We start from the raw sequence: 14,694 nt of genomic DNA on the forward strand, positions 1-14,694 counted from the left end.
AACCATTATGACTATCAGAGCAGTTTAAAACATCAACTGGAGGTTGTAAAACTGATACATAAAGGGTTCAGTCAGGGTTCTGCCATTTATTTGTGTAAAGTCCCACAGCTATAGTTTAATGCTATTGAATTATGCTCTGTGTGAGTGATTATATTGTAATCATATACTGTTAAGGGCCACCTCAGAGGGAAACAAGACCCCTGTCTTCCTGCCACCACAAAGCTATGAAAGTCTACTTGTGACCTCTTTCTCTAAACTGTTTACCTAAGCCTACAAGGAAACTCTTCTTCAGTTTGTGAGTCTCTATGGCAATATCAAAGTTTGTCTCATGATACACATCATTTCAGTTTGATTATACTGGCCCTATTTCCATTGCAAGGAGAAGGTATGCTGTATTTGCACTTCCTTTCTTAAAGCTGTTAGTAGTTTGTCACTACATAAGCCATGAGGTACATTATGTGCGCCCACGCTATATTGTGAACACAAATAGGATACAGTAGGCTATTCAGGACATACAGTATGTAAATGAACATGTATAACAAAAAAACATTGATAAATATTATTTAAACAATAAAACATGAACATATGTACTGTTGTTACTGAGTATGAGCCATGCAGGCATTCCTAAACAGTGGTGGAGGTAACGAATTACAACTACATTAATGTAATGTGGTAGTTTTGCCAATGGTATTGAAAATGATTAAAGTGGCCATGAAATCAAAAAATGACCCTACTTACTTTTTTAGTGCACATTACTAGTCTTGTGGTGAACAATTAAACCGTGCAAGTCAATACACTGGGAAAAAAAAAAATCTGTCTGCTATCTCAACAGCCATTTATGAGCACTATTTAATACTACATATTTAAGCTAAGCATATAAAAATGGGCACACTACAGTCTCTGTGCTCACAGTGTCCCAGACACTAATATTTTAGCTGAATCACTGTCAGGCCATCTGGGATTTCAGTATGGAGATAAAGGTTAGGGTTATAATTTTTCAGTATTATATGACATCATGGGTGTATATTAGCACAGTTTGTTGTTTTTTTGGGGCGTCGTAGATGAATCGCCTGCGATATTGAAAGTGATATTGCATAGCTTGTCAGTGAACTACAGCAATCATAATCGCATGCAATATATCGTGCAGCCCTAATGAATAGTTTGCTCAAAAACAGTTACTATTTGCCACCTACTGGTGTAACGATGTAACCTGAAACCACAAAGTCATTGAAAGGGCCACTGAAAACCCCTCCAATAATGCATCAGATTGGTATCGAAGCCAGTTTCCGCCACTGAATAAAAAAGGTAATGGCAATTTTTTTTCTCATAATTGTGAGTTTACATCTCGCAATTCTCACTTTTTTCTCAGAACTGCATGATTTAAATATAAACTCGCAATTCTGACTTTCTTATCAATATTGTTATCAAATACTCAGTTTCAAGTCTTCTTCAGTTGATATAAATTGCAACTGTAAGAATATAGACAGTCTTTTTCCCTCAGAATTGGACTTTGTAAGTCGCAATGTAACTTTGCAACCACGAGTTTACATGCCACAATCCTGACTTTATAACTCGCAATTGTGAGTTTATACCAGGCAAATTCTGAGAAAAAAAGTCAGAATTGCGAGATGTAAACTCAGAATTATGAAATTTTAAATTACCTTTATATAAATATACAGTAAATATGAATATATCACTGGATTACAATTGATGTAAAAAGAAACTTTTAAGAAATAATGTTTTCATAATTAGTCATTGCTGACACAGGAAGTGACGGCCCATCTGTAATGAAAACAATGCTTATTCCAGGCTTCACATTGTCATGCAAATCATCAATTTCAAAAATACATTTCTCATAACAGTGTGGAAACTCTGGTGGACAGGACTGCCAGGGGAGCTACGAAGCCCACGCCTGGAACAAGTTTGTTTTTGATAATGACACTTCCCAGCTGCAGTTTCCACCTGCTAAACCCTCAGAGACAATTAATTAGGATGGAAACCATAGAGCCAAATGTTCAAACTGACAGAAAGATGGGACAAAGTGAAACCTCAGATCTTCAAACTTAAAAATAAATTACTAATTTCCAATCTTGCAAAATACATATTTGAGTAATTAGGATAACATCTTCAGGATGTTATTCGCGTGTAGCTAACATGGATGATTACTGATGTCTGACAGATGTACATCCAGTGGTCATCTTAAAAACAGAATGGAACAGAGGATGATGAAGATTCCAGTGATCAAAACACTAATGATAAATGGTTCCACGTGATTTATTGTCAAATGAGAGGTGGAGGGGGGGGGGGGGGGGGGGCAACAGCTGGAATTGCTCATTACATCACTTCAGCTGCTGGTCAAATTATAACCTAAATGTTAGCAATTTTCAAATGTTGTGAGAGCAAATAAATGTGAATGAACAAACAGACAAACAGATGATGAATGGACAGACAAATATTTGTGTAGACACCGCAGACCTAATAAATACTGGAAAACAATTGTCTGTTTCTTAAGAATAACTATCTACTGGTCTAAAAAAATGACATTCACTAATGGATGTTTGTCTGGTTTTGCCTACAACAAACAAATGTAATGTTCCCTTAGGATAATAAAACCTAAATCAAAATACACATGGATATATTTAATAAATGTTTTAATCAAAATCTTGAAAAGAAAAAGGTTTGTGTGGATGTTAAGTGTAATGGTATTGGACAGAACCGATAACATTAAACCTAACCTTTAAATAAACAACAGAAGTCAATGGAAATCCCCAACATGATAGAAAAACAAATGTGTGTGTGTGTGTGTGCTGATGTTTTTTCATAGGGACATACTTAGTGACACATCTTACTGCATACTTGACCTGACAGCATGAGCTAAACACAAAGTCACAAACCTTAAAGGGATAGTTCCCCCAAAAATGGAAATTTGATGTTTATCTGCTTGCCCCAAGGGCATCCAAGATGTAGGTGACTTTGTTTCTTCAGTAGAGCACAAACGAAGATTTTTAACTCAAACCGTTGCAGTCTGTCAGTCATATAATTGCAGTCAATGGGACTCATGGCTTTGAGAGAAAAAAAAAAACATACACAGACAAAACCAAATTAAACCCTGCGGCTCATGACGATACATTGAGGTCTAAAGACACGAAACGATCGGCCTGTGCAAGAAACTGAACAGTATTTATATAGTTTTTTACCTCTGATCCGCTGCACTGTCCAAATGTCTTGAGCGCATTCACAACATCTGGCGCATGACGCGTCTTCTTCTTGATTTACGGCGGATCGCAGACTTATAAGTGCATTACCACCACCTATCTCTCAAATGGACCATGCCTGCTTATACTATGCCCTAAAAGTAAGTACTCTTTTTGTGAAGAAAAAGTACATACTTTTGAGTATGTACCAGACATACTACTTCGTCATAACTGCATCTTTAACGGACGATCTGTTGCTTAGTTACATGCATTCTGTCACTGTTCAAACTGCCCTGTCAATCATCTTGTCACAGTTAACAATCCACATTTCGCTTAATTTTATTTCTTACCGTATTGGAGAGAAATTAAGAGACGCATCGCGGGTCTTGCCGAGAACTCTGCTCATGTGTTTGCATAATGATGCATTTAAAAGTTAATGACCAAACGTATCATTATAAAAGTTCACAATGTTGCTGCAGATGAAATATAACGTGGATAACATTAAATTAATATTTTTTCATCAGGTTAGACATCGATTATTTATCACTCAAATCCCTTTCTCTACCTGTCCGTCGGTCGTGCATATCCGCCATGTTTGTAGTTTTTTAACACTTTTTATGCGTGTTTGTAATTCTAATCAAAACCCCGTCCACCGAGCAATGTGTTGTGGGCCATATTAGCCGTTAGAGTGTGCATCTATCTGCACTTCAGATTCTAACTGTAAGTAGTAGACCATCCGGGAATCTTTGGCATATTTTTTTAAACATACTATGATTTGGGACATACTAATTCTATTATCGAATACTATTTAGGACAGATAGGATGCGAATTGGGACGCAAGCACGAGTGTAATGGTCCATTTGAGAGATAGGTGGTGGTAAAGCAAGAAGAAGAAGATGATGTGTCACGTGCCGGCTGTTGTGTGAACACGCTCAAGACAGTTGGACCGTGCGGCGGATCAGAGGTAAAAAATGATATAAATACTGTTCAGTTTCTTGCACAGACCAATCGTTTCGTGTTTTTAGACCTCAATGTATCGCCACGAGCCGCAAGCTCTAATTTGTTTTTGTCTGTGTATGGTTTTTTTTTCTCTCAAAGCCAGGAGTCCCATTGACTGCAATTATATGACTGACAGACTGCAATGGTTTGAGTTAAAAATCTTCGTTTGTGTTCTACTGAAGAAACAAAGTCACCTACATCTTGTTCTCACATGTTACACTATATGTTGTTAAATAAATGTTTATAGTAAATATGTTAATGCCATGTTGTTATTATGATGTTGTTTTTAATTTGTGCATGACACTGTGTGCATATTCGTATTCACCTCAGCTTGTGGAAAAGCAACTTGTGATGAACTTTATTTCATCATGTCTTTCTCTTTATTATGCTGGTTGTCAGTATAGATTAAAGGATCAGAGTGGTTATGCTAATTTAGCAGAAAGAAAGCTGTTGGATCTACTGGTTTGTTTATTTGCATATTCATTTTTGTAAATAAAAAAAACAATTAAAATGTCAAATTTACAGGTTCCTCTGTTACATTTTTACTGTATTTTTAGATTACAGAATTCCTCTGGCATCCATGCTGGTAGGTTTATTTTGTAAAAACCACAGGATTTAGTACTGCACCTTAAAACAACTTTTTGAAATATTTTGTTGAAATTAAAGTTATAAATAAGTGCACACAGGAAATAGAACAACATCTGGAATTATTTAATACAACACTCAAACTTCTGAATACATCTATATTGCATATTTGGAACCAAAAACTAAATCCAAATGTTAGTAAATTTAAAAAATTGTCGGAGCAAATGAATGTGTGTTTACAAGCGGAAAGCAAACAGATCAAAAACGGAAAATGTTTTAAGGGATATGTGTGGGAGAGACAAGAACTCTAACGCGTACTCCAATCCAATTTACATTAGTGTTCAACTGTGTGTGTGTGTGTGTGTGTGTGTGTGTGTATGCATCTCTGAGTGAGTCCCAACTGCAGAACGGCTGTTCACTCACAAAACACACACCCTAGCATGCTATGCAAAGGAAACTTGGTTTAATCCTCATCATAAATCAGGTCTCTGTGCCTCAACATTATAATAATAGCCTGAAAAATAAGTATACATGCACGCAGGGATAATAAAATAAAATAAAATAAAAAAATGTAGTTTAATTTTTTTTCTGTGCCTACAGCCTGACAACTTGGCTGAGACCACTTTGGCAACAGCGTGAAGTACAAATGCACATATTTTCATGTGGTTTTCCTCCAAAGTCCCGCCAGTTATTCCCAAACCTTTTACAGCTGACACTCCCAGAGCTCTAAAAACCTCTGAGTCATGTGCAATTCTCTAAAGAAACTCAGCTGAAACCCTGAGTTGAGTGCAAAACAGCAAGTCATTCAATGCCGCAATGACAGAGAGGGCATGCAGAGTTAGTGAGCAGGCTCGAGTTAGAACTTAAACCCGGCAACAGGTTTAACACTCACATGGGAGGTAAATAAAAATCTGTCTTACCTGACTTGCGTTTGGATCCATAATCCCTGTAAAAAAAGCAACAGCAGAGTGACATGGTAAGTCACAGTGAAACAATGTCCTGCAGCAGACAGCTGTCACACTCACACACCCTCACACACACATACACACACACTAGAGATGCAGTGAGAGCAAGATGTGTGCCAGGCCAAGGAGCGAGTGTGTGTTAAGATCGAAGGGGCCAGCTGCTATAGCCACAACATCTGATCATGTGACCCAAACAGAACCATAGCTCTTTCTCTATCCTTTTATCCCCCCGTCCCTCCTCTCATCCTCCAGCTCTGGGATAAAAAGGGCGGATCTCTTAACACGCCCTCATTAATAGATCGGAATGACACCCGGCCTGTGTGTGACGCCTATTCATCAGTGAAAAATCAAGTTAAAAGGTGAAAAGGGAGGAGATCTATTAATGGAAAGTGATGCCAATGTGGGGAACTATACAATTTAGCAATTGTGCAAACACATACATTAGAAAGACGAATAGAAAGAAGACAAAAGTACACAGAATAACTGTTTAAAGTTTTTAAAAGAAAAAGAGGGGTACGTGTTCTTTCAAAACGTAATACTGAAGTAGGCCTAAGAACTTATCGTTATTGTTAGGCGGTTTTTAAGGGGTTGATGTGCTGATGGTTAATAGCATCACTAATAACATCTAAAAGCATTAAAGAGCATCTTAAATGTGTCGTTTCTGCATTGCAATGAATGCTAATATGTAAGATGGATCTCAAAATTAAACAGTCCCTGTTGGAAAGGGTTCAAATATGCAGAAGATGCTAGAATTATGTAAAAAAAAAAAAATCATATAACAATTATTATGTTATAATAAAGATACGTAAGAAAAAATACAAAATAATAGTTTGTAATTAAAAAAATGAATCTTTATTTATTTTTAATGCAATTTATTTTAAAGTATTAAATATAGAAATCCTTGGTAATATAGTTCATTAGCCTATAATGAATGCTGTTTAGTGTTTCTAAGCAACATAAACATAATTTAGAATGTACAGTGACCGGTGGCTCACCCAAACATAATTTAATGTCTAATAAATTAACAGAATTTATAATAAAGAGTTTAATATAAATGCAATAATGCCAAAGATGCTGGTGCATAATACAAACATACCGTAATTGGAAGTGGCCGATGTAGTTCCATTTGAATAGATTACGTTTATTACATGACATACTGTACGTATTATGAAAATATGCCAGACTGTCTTTTTGACACACACACACACATTCATGGCCGGTATTTCCCTAAAATACCCTTAAGGGCATTTGCTTAATATCTACATTCCCCCCATCTAGTCCAAAATATGACAAGCCCTCCATCTTCTCTCCTTCCTCTCATCTGTTTCTGCATCTTTTTCTTTTCATCATTCTCTCGCTCAATCTCCTCCTTTGTGACTCCCGTGGGATAATGAATACTCTCTTTTTCAGATCAGCAGTATGAGGTCACTGCCAACCTTCTAGAATGAACTCCTTTGTAGCCGAAGAGAGGCAGGACAGTGTCCTAAAAGCCCTAAATCAGAGAGATCTGTTATCTGTCTCGTATAAAAGGAAACTGCCACCATTAAGACGAATATAGGACATGACATTTATGAACATGTTCGAAATGAACAGTAGGAAAATTCCCAGTTTTAAGAGACTAATGCATGCCAGTATTTGTAGCAAGTATCATACGGAGTCTTATAGGGATAAAAAAAATAATACAGCACAAACCGCATTTGCATTCTAAGTCCATTCATCAGTCTGTGGTATTAATTGTTTTTTAATTACTTTAAAGAAATTAAAAATGTGAAAATGGAATTCAATCATTTGCATACTAAATTGTGATTGGTCTTCTTGCATTTAAAAAGTAAACTGGAAACGCTTTTTGTGCTCTCTTTACATACAACCAAAGACTAAAAACTTCAGGAAATGCACATCGAGGTTCATTTTAAAGGCATGTTTTCATGGCAGGAATTCAGTAAATAGTCTCCGCCAAACCTCTCCAGACCAATTGTTCCGGTTGTTAACCTCTCGAGTCGTATCTAATAGTAAATACTTCACGTTTATCGCTTGAGACCGTTTAGCAGAGGAAGTGTTATTGAAAGTGACAGTTCACCATTCCCTGCACTGGGTCTGCAGGTAATATACAACATCACTTGTGTCGGCCCAAACGTTTCAGACAAGAAAACTACAGTTTTCAGCTTTATCACTCCCAGAGTCACTATTAAATGAGGGGCAGCGTATGATGACGGGTGAGGAAAGGCAGGAAATGGTAGTTCGTACTGATTGGGCACCGCTCTGTTCATTCACTCCACTTGACCATAAAATAATAATATACTATAAATCCACAAGTGACGCATTGCATTCTATGTCTTGGTGATATCTCCATAAAGTCATCTCTGGCATTTGCTGTGGTCTATTTAAATAGCAGGCCTGTTCAGTGTTTGTTTAACTCATGGTGACCACCGGCTTAGACACCAATCAAGTGTGTGAATTATGCACTGGCTTTCAGAAAGGTCAACTGGACTACAGTATGTTAAAGGTAAATTTTGATGTGCAATCATGCAACTGAAATTTCTGTTGGAGCCCCAACGACAATATTTAATACTGTTCTAAAAAATTAAGGTCCATCATTGCCATCTACATTCTTAAAATGAAAGGCTCCAAACTGGAATTTTCACAGCGATGCCAAAGAAGAACCATTTTTGGTTCCCCAAAGAACCTTTCATTAAACAGTTCCTAAAAGGACAATTTTCTCTTAGTTTGAAGAACATTTTGAAAATCAGAAGAACCTTTTCCACTATAAAGAACATTTTGTGGAATGAAAATGTTCCATGGATGTTCAAGGTTCTTCAGGACACCATCAATGCCAATAAAGAACCTTTATTTTTAGAAGTATATACTTATTAAAGGTTCTATAGCAAATTACAGATGCCGATAAAGAACCGTTAATTTTAAGAGCGACATTAAATATCGCACAAAAAGGTTTGTTTTAGTGGAAAAGGTTCTTCTTCTTCACACTAAGGAAAAAGAGAGTTCTTTTAAGAGCTGTACATTGAAAGGTTTTTTCTTTTTTTTTTTGGGAAACGGTTGCTGCGAAAACCCCATTTTGAAGCCTTTATTTTTAAGAGTGTGTAACAAAAAGTCTTCCCAACCTTTTGTTTTCTTCATTTCTTAGGCCATAAACAGGGAGACAAATATACAATCACACACATTCACAGAGTAATGTTACTTTTTGAGTTGCAAAAAATAGAATGTTGTTGCGGAAGTGTCTGACATCTACTTCATGCAGTGAAGTTATATGGCTCTCAGAGAAGTGCTCTGCTTCTGGAATATTCCTATCCCAGAGACTCCTAAACTGCAGGAACGCCATGCTTGCTTCAATTAGGCAAGGCCCTGTTCAAAAAATATTGAAGCTCAATATTTTGAAATCATTATCAAGAAAGAGCCCTTTACAGTGGAATAATACCAGAACATTAACGATTAAAAATGAACAAGAAAAAGAGAAGAAGAGAAACACTGAGCCAGCACTGGGCTTGGATAATTCAGTTACATCATTGTGAATATGAGATGATTAGAATATCAGACTGAAGTAAAGGAATTCGATTAAGTTCAGTAAAACAGATGATGTGGAAGTAGAGCCGAGAGAAACAAAAGAGAGTAATAGTAGAGTCTGCTGGACAGGTACACTGTACCCTTCAAAAGTTTGGAGTCGGTAAAAACATTTTACATATATTTTTGATGTTCTGTAAATGCAAAGCTGAATTTTCAGCATCATTTCTCCAGTTTTCAGTGTTACATGATTCTTCAGAAATCATTCTAATATGCTGATTTGCTGCTTAAAGTGCCCCTATTATGGATTTTTAAAAATGACCTTTCATGCAGTGTAACACAGCTCTAAGTGAATGAAAACATCCTGCAAAGTTTAAATCTGAAAGTGCATCGTGTATAAAGTTATTGTCTCTCTCTCTCTCAAAAAAAAGAGTAGACTCTGAATCATTGAAACGAGTCGTTTTTAAAATGAATCCCAAGCCGTTTCGTCTTGACATCAACATGAAACATTAGCATATTTCCCACCCACTTGTTGGTCTTTTCGCATTGGTCTGAATGAAAATACAAATTCATTCATTCTTTCAAAAATAGCGGTTTCCCCGGTAACAGCATTACAGGCCGAATCACTCAGCATTACACTCCCAAAACCAAAATATAAACCTTTCATAACCCATAATAGGGGCACTTTAAGAAACATTTCTTATCAATGTTGAAAACAGTTGTGCTGCTTACACATTGTACATGTCTTTTTATTCTCACTTTTGATCAATTTAATGCTTCCTTGCTGAATAGAAGTATAATTTCTTTCAAAACTTTTGAACAGCATGGTTCATCATCTGTTGTTAAAGTGTGTTTAATAGAGTTCAGAGGTTCTGAATTGGTTCCAAACACCTCAGCAAAGCACTTGCACAAGCTTAAACTTCCTCACTCTGCATTTACAGGAATGACGGTGACTGAAGGTGGGAGTTAGACTGAGGAGAGACTCTGAGAGACAGAGAGAGCAGCGGTGAGGTGTATTTACTGGCCTGATCATCTGCTAAGCATTAGAGGGGCAGAGGAGTGGACGGTCTCATGAGGTGAGAGCAGGACAGGGAGGAGGACAGGAGGTGTGGAAAGGAGAAATGGGTGGACCTGCTAACCAATGACCTCTGACTCTTCCACTTTTACCAGACAGAAAGAAAGAAAGAAACAAGCAAGCTAGGTTGTTCTGAGTGATTTTAGCTTGCTTTGTGGTTGGTAGTGTTTTGGGTCATTTCTAGGTGGTTGCAAGGCCCAAATGAAACAAACCCCAAGTTACGATTTTAATATTTATGATATTTCTTTTCCATATTACAGCTTGGGACCCTCCTTTAGTGCAATGTCAAAGAAAAGGAAAATACACAACCGTACGCACACAAGAAGAACAAAAATACCAAGAAATGCCAAGCAATGTTTCATAACTCCAGCCTCTGGTTTCTGTTACTGTTCCGTTTCTGCGTCAGTGTGGACGGGAAACTGGACCATGTGCTACATCACAAGACTCCTGAGCTACAAACAGATCAAGCCTTTACTGAAACTAAAGCTTCATGATGCATGTTTATGGAGAGCACAGAGATCTTCAGATCTCCAGTGGAACTTCACACTCTCAGCTCTTGAACTTTCTCAATGCTTCACTGATGTTTAGATCTGGTGATTGAAGAAGGTGTCTGAAATCAATCTGCTGTTTACAAAACCATTCTGTGTTTAAATGGAAGACATTATCATTGTGTAATATAGAAAAACAACGAGGAAACAGTGGTTGCACCATAACATCCACCTGGTCCAATCTGAATCATGTTTGTTGGCTGTTGCACGACCATGGGCTGCAATCACAGAGGCTAACAGTTCCTAACAAACCCATCCGGTTTTAGGAATTAGTCTGAAAGATGACTCAACAGAGCGCAGAGGTTTTTCCATCGCTCGGGAGTTGTAACGGTTTTGGGACCATTTTGTTATGTTTTTGATTTTGTTCTGCCAGTTTCGGTTCCCATTGACTTCCATTGTATTTTAAGTCAGTGGTAACTGAAAATGGCTGGTTATCAACATTCTTTAAAAAAAAATATTTTACATTCCACAGAAGAATGAAAATCGCACAGGTTTGGAAACATGTGGGTGAGTAAATGAAGACAGAATTTTCATTTTTGGTTGGACTATCCCTTTAAGAGCTAGTGCACATTCTTGTGGTGCCATCAGCCAATCAGCATCATCATGATGTCATTTTCCTTACATTTTTAACATCAATTTGCTCCATGAAAATTCCGTCGTCTAAAAGGACCTCAACATAAAACAGGCCTTTGACTTTGAACTAAATCACAATTATTTTTAGCTATCCTCTGTCTTTTCTCTCTGTGTCTCTTTGTCTGTCTCTTTCCTTGACTGGTCATCTTATCAGGCTCTCAGGCAACAGCACTTTAGATAATTAACTAGTTTTATCTGGCATTAACCCCCTGAAGAGCCACACAATAATCAGTCACTGTGACCAGTGACCACCTGGCTTTGCACCTAAACCAGCCATTCAGGACAGACTCTCCACTGAATGAGTCTTTCATTTCATACAAAATCACTTTACACTTTGAGACCTGCTTTACGCCCAGAAAACCTATTACATAAGCCTTTCAACCCTTTCAGTGTTAATAATGCACTATAATCCACATAACACGTATATACACTGTTTTTGATCAGTTCATTTAAAAAAAATTAAATTAAGACTTTAATTCGGCATTACACTGATAGATTAAAAAAAAAAGAAAAAAAAAACAATCAAGATGGTTTTCTATTTCAAATAAATGTTGTTCTATTTAACTTTTTGTTCATCAAATTTTCCTGGAAAAAAAAAGTCACCGTTTCAACAAAAATATTAAGCACCATAACTGTTTTCAGCACTGATAATAAAAAGATATTAAGTTTGATATTAGATAACATATTAGAATGATTTCTGAAGGATCATGTTATACTTAAGACTAAAGTAATGGATGCTGAAAATTCAACTTTACATCACAGGACTAATTTACATTTAAAAAAATATTCAGATAAAAAACACTTCTTTTCAGTTGTTATAATATTTACTGTATTTTTGACCAAATAAATGCAGCCTTGGTGAGCAAAAGACACTTCTTTCAAAAACATTTAAAAAATCTCATCAACCCCAAACTTTTGAACGATAGTGTACATGAAAAATTCAAGCAAATTATTTAAATAATAAATAATATTTAAATAATAAAACACTAAATATACTGTTCAAACTAAAAACAGCATTTTTTTTATTTTTTTTTATAAACAGCATATTTGGACACCTTGTGGTTGTCACATGTTAATGTAAAAAATATAAGAAAAATAAAAAAATATATACAATTTAATTTAATTAAATTAAAAGATGATCTAAACTGAAAATATGGAATATTTTTCCAGACTATCAAATTTTGAGTGTATTTATTTCCAGCACTGTAATCAAATGCCACTTGTTTCTCTAATGGGTTTAAGTCAGAGCCCCCACCCCAGGATAAGCAGGTCAAGATTTACAGCACTCCATGTGGGAATACACAGCCTACCAACAACCATCCATCATACCAGCTAATAAAAAAATGTTCCCCTGTACACGGTCGGCAAACAGAGAGAGACTGCTCAACATCAGATGGTCTAAAATAGCAAACGTCTGTTTGTGGTGGAAACGCTGCTCTGATCATTGCCATCTGTCTCAGATCTGATGTCAGTGCACGGGTTCAATACACAGAATAATGGACAGACAGAGAGATTCTGGAGGTCTATAAGCTTATTTAGAGTTTGTGATTTTGAATGTTAATACTATTTCTTGTGCAATTGTGTACAGTAATACTGTCGGTTCAGTCTCATGCCATCTCAATTCTGACTGTACTGGATAGCAGCTTTTGTGTGATACTCTATTGTGTAACACACTCTCCAGTGTGCTGTGAACACATGCTGCAGTTGTCTGTGAGCTCAGGATATGTAAAGAATTCAGTCTGGGTGGAAAAAATGTGTCTGACAGGAAAAGCAACCAGCCACAGTGTATTTAAATGATGTGTGTGAGTGTGTGACAGAGAGAGACTAATACACAGCAGACAGCTGTCAGCTAGATATATATGCATATAACAAATTATATTTCTTATATTCCAATTAAAATTGGATTTTTACGACATGAAACAAAATGTGTGAATTCCATTTTCAGCATGCAGTGTCTAAAATTTACACTCAGCAAGTCCCGAAATGCAAATAAGCATTGACATTGTTGAGAAAATAAGACCTAAAATAAAAATTATTTTAAAAAATAAAGCCAAAAAGGCTTTTTAAATGGTAATAAAACAATAGATAAGAATGACAGTAGATGCTTTTAGAGTGCCCTCTAGTGGTCATAAGAGTTCATTCACACTGATAATTAGAATAGGATGTCTCTATTTGTTCAGTGTAAATAATGAAATATTGTTTTTACAATCTACACTTACAAACAAACAAATAAATAAAATCAGAAAATAATTATTTGACATTTGCATGTACAGAAGTAATCTTCTGTACACGCATCTTCGAATTAGGGTAATCAAAGAATTAAATCAGAATTAAATGTTTTTTTTTCTTTTACAACAACAACAACAACAACAACAATAATAATAATAAACAGAAAATTGATCAATTAAATCTCCCAAATGCAGAAATATTTGAGGAAGACGTTCACTTTTCCATTTTTTGTCTGTTTAAGCTGCAATTTGAATGTTTTCCAGCAGATAGCTCCAAATAGTCAATTTCCCCTTGATTGTGAAAAAAAAGCTTTATGCTTTAGAAAGATTTACTTTTCAGATATCTAATATTTCTGAAGTGTTCAGTAGCTCACTTCTATAAAATATCTACATAAGTCATACATTTCATTAAGTCAATGTCTTATTCCTTGCCACTTACTTATGTAATTTTATTTATAAATGTATTAGTTTTTTATTTATGTTTTTTTTTTTTTAAGGATTTATTTTAAAAATTTGCTAGTAAATTTCACAAATAGTTATAAAGAAATTACAAGTAACACATCGAATTACATCTGAGTAGAAAGTCTGAAATATTTGTTTGGCAAAACATGCTCCAATAATCTTTCTTTCATTTACAACTTCAAAAACAAACAAGAAAATATTGTTATATATGTTAGACAAACTTATCTAATATACAATTATATACTACAGTCCTGACATTCCTTATGTACTGTAAGTATAAAAGTAACTTTTTTCTTCAAATGTTGGCTAAATCTTAAACACAAAATGCCTGGCTCCCTGATTTCACGGTCTAATGTTGTCTAGCAGCAATTATGAATTAGTTGTGGCTTATTGTGAGATTTCAAAGAGCATCTTTGTCTGTCTTCCTCAGATGGATGGAGTTCTTTCCCTCCAGCTGTGTTAACGGAGGGGTTTCATTGTCAACAGTGCCCT

General features: G+C 35.9%; 1 protein-coding gene across 4 annotated transcripts in view; it reads right to left on the reverse strand.

The window, feature by feature from the left end:
• The window catches only part of LOC306873155 (SH3 and PX domain-containing protein 2A-like), a 101,385-nt gene that overhangs the window by 33,936 nt on the left and 52,755 nt on the right, over positions 1 to 14,694 (reverse strand). For all 4 annotated transcript variants that reach the window (XM_079422236.1, XM_079422235.1, XM_079422238.1 and 1 more), the window contains exon 6: positions 5,699 to 5,724. In XM_079422236.1, coding sequence (XP_079278362.1) covers positions 5,699 to 5,724 — 26 coding nt within the window. The remainder of the gene's footprint in view (positions 1 to 5,698; positions 5,725 to 14,694) is intronic.

Source organism: Barbus barbus, assembly GCF_936440315.1.
Source record: "Barbus barbus genome assembly, chromosome: 7".
In the NCBI taxonomy this organism is placed as follows: domain Eukaryota; kingdom Metazoa; phylum Chordata; class Actinopteri; order Cypriniformes; family Cyprinidae; genus Barbus; species Barbus barbus.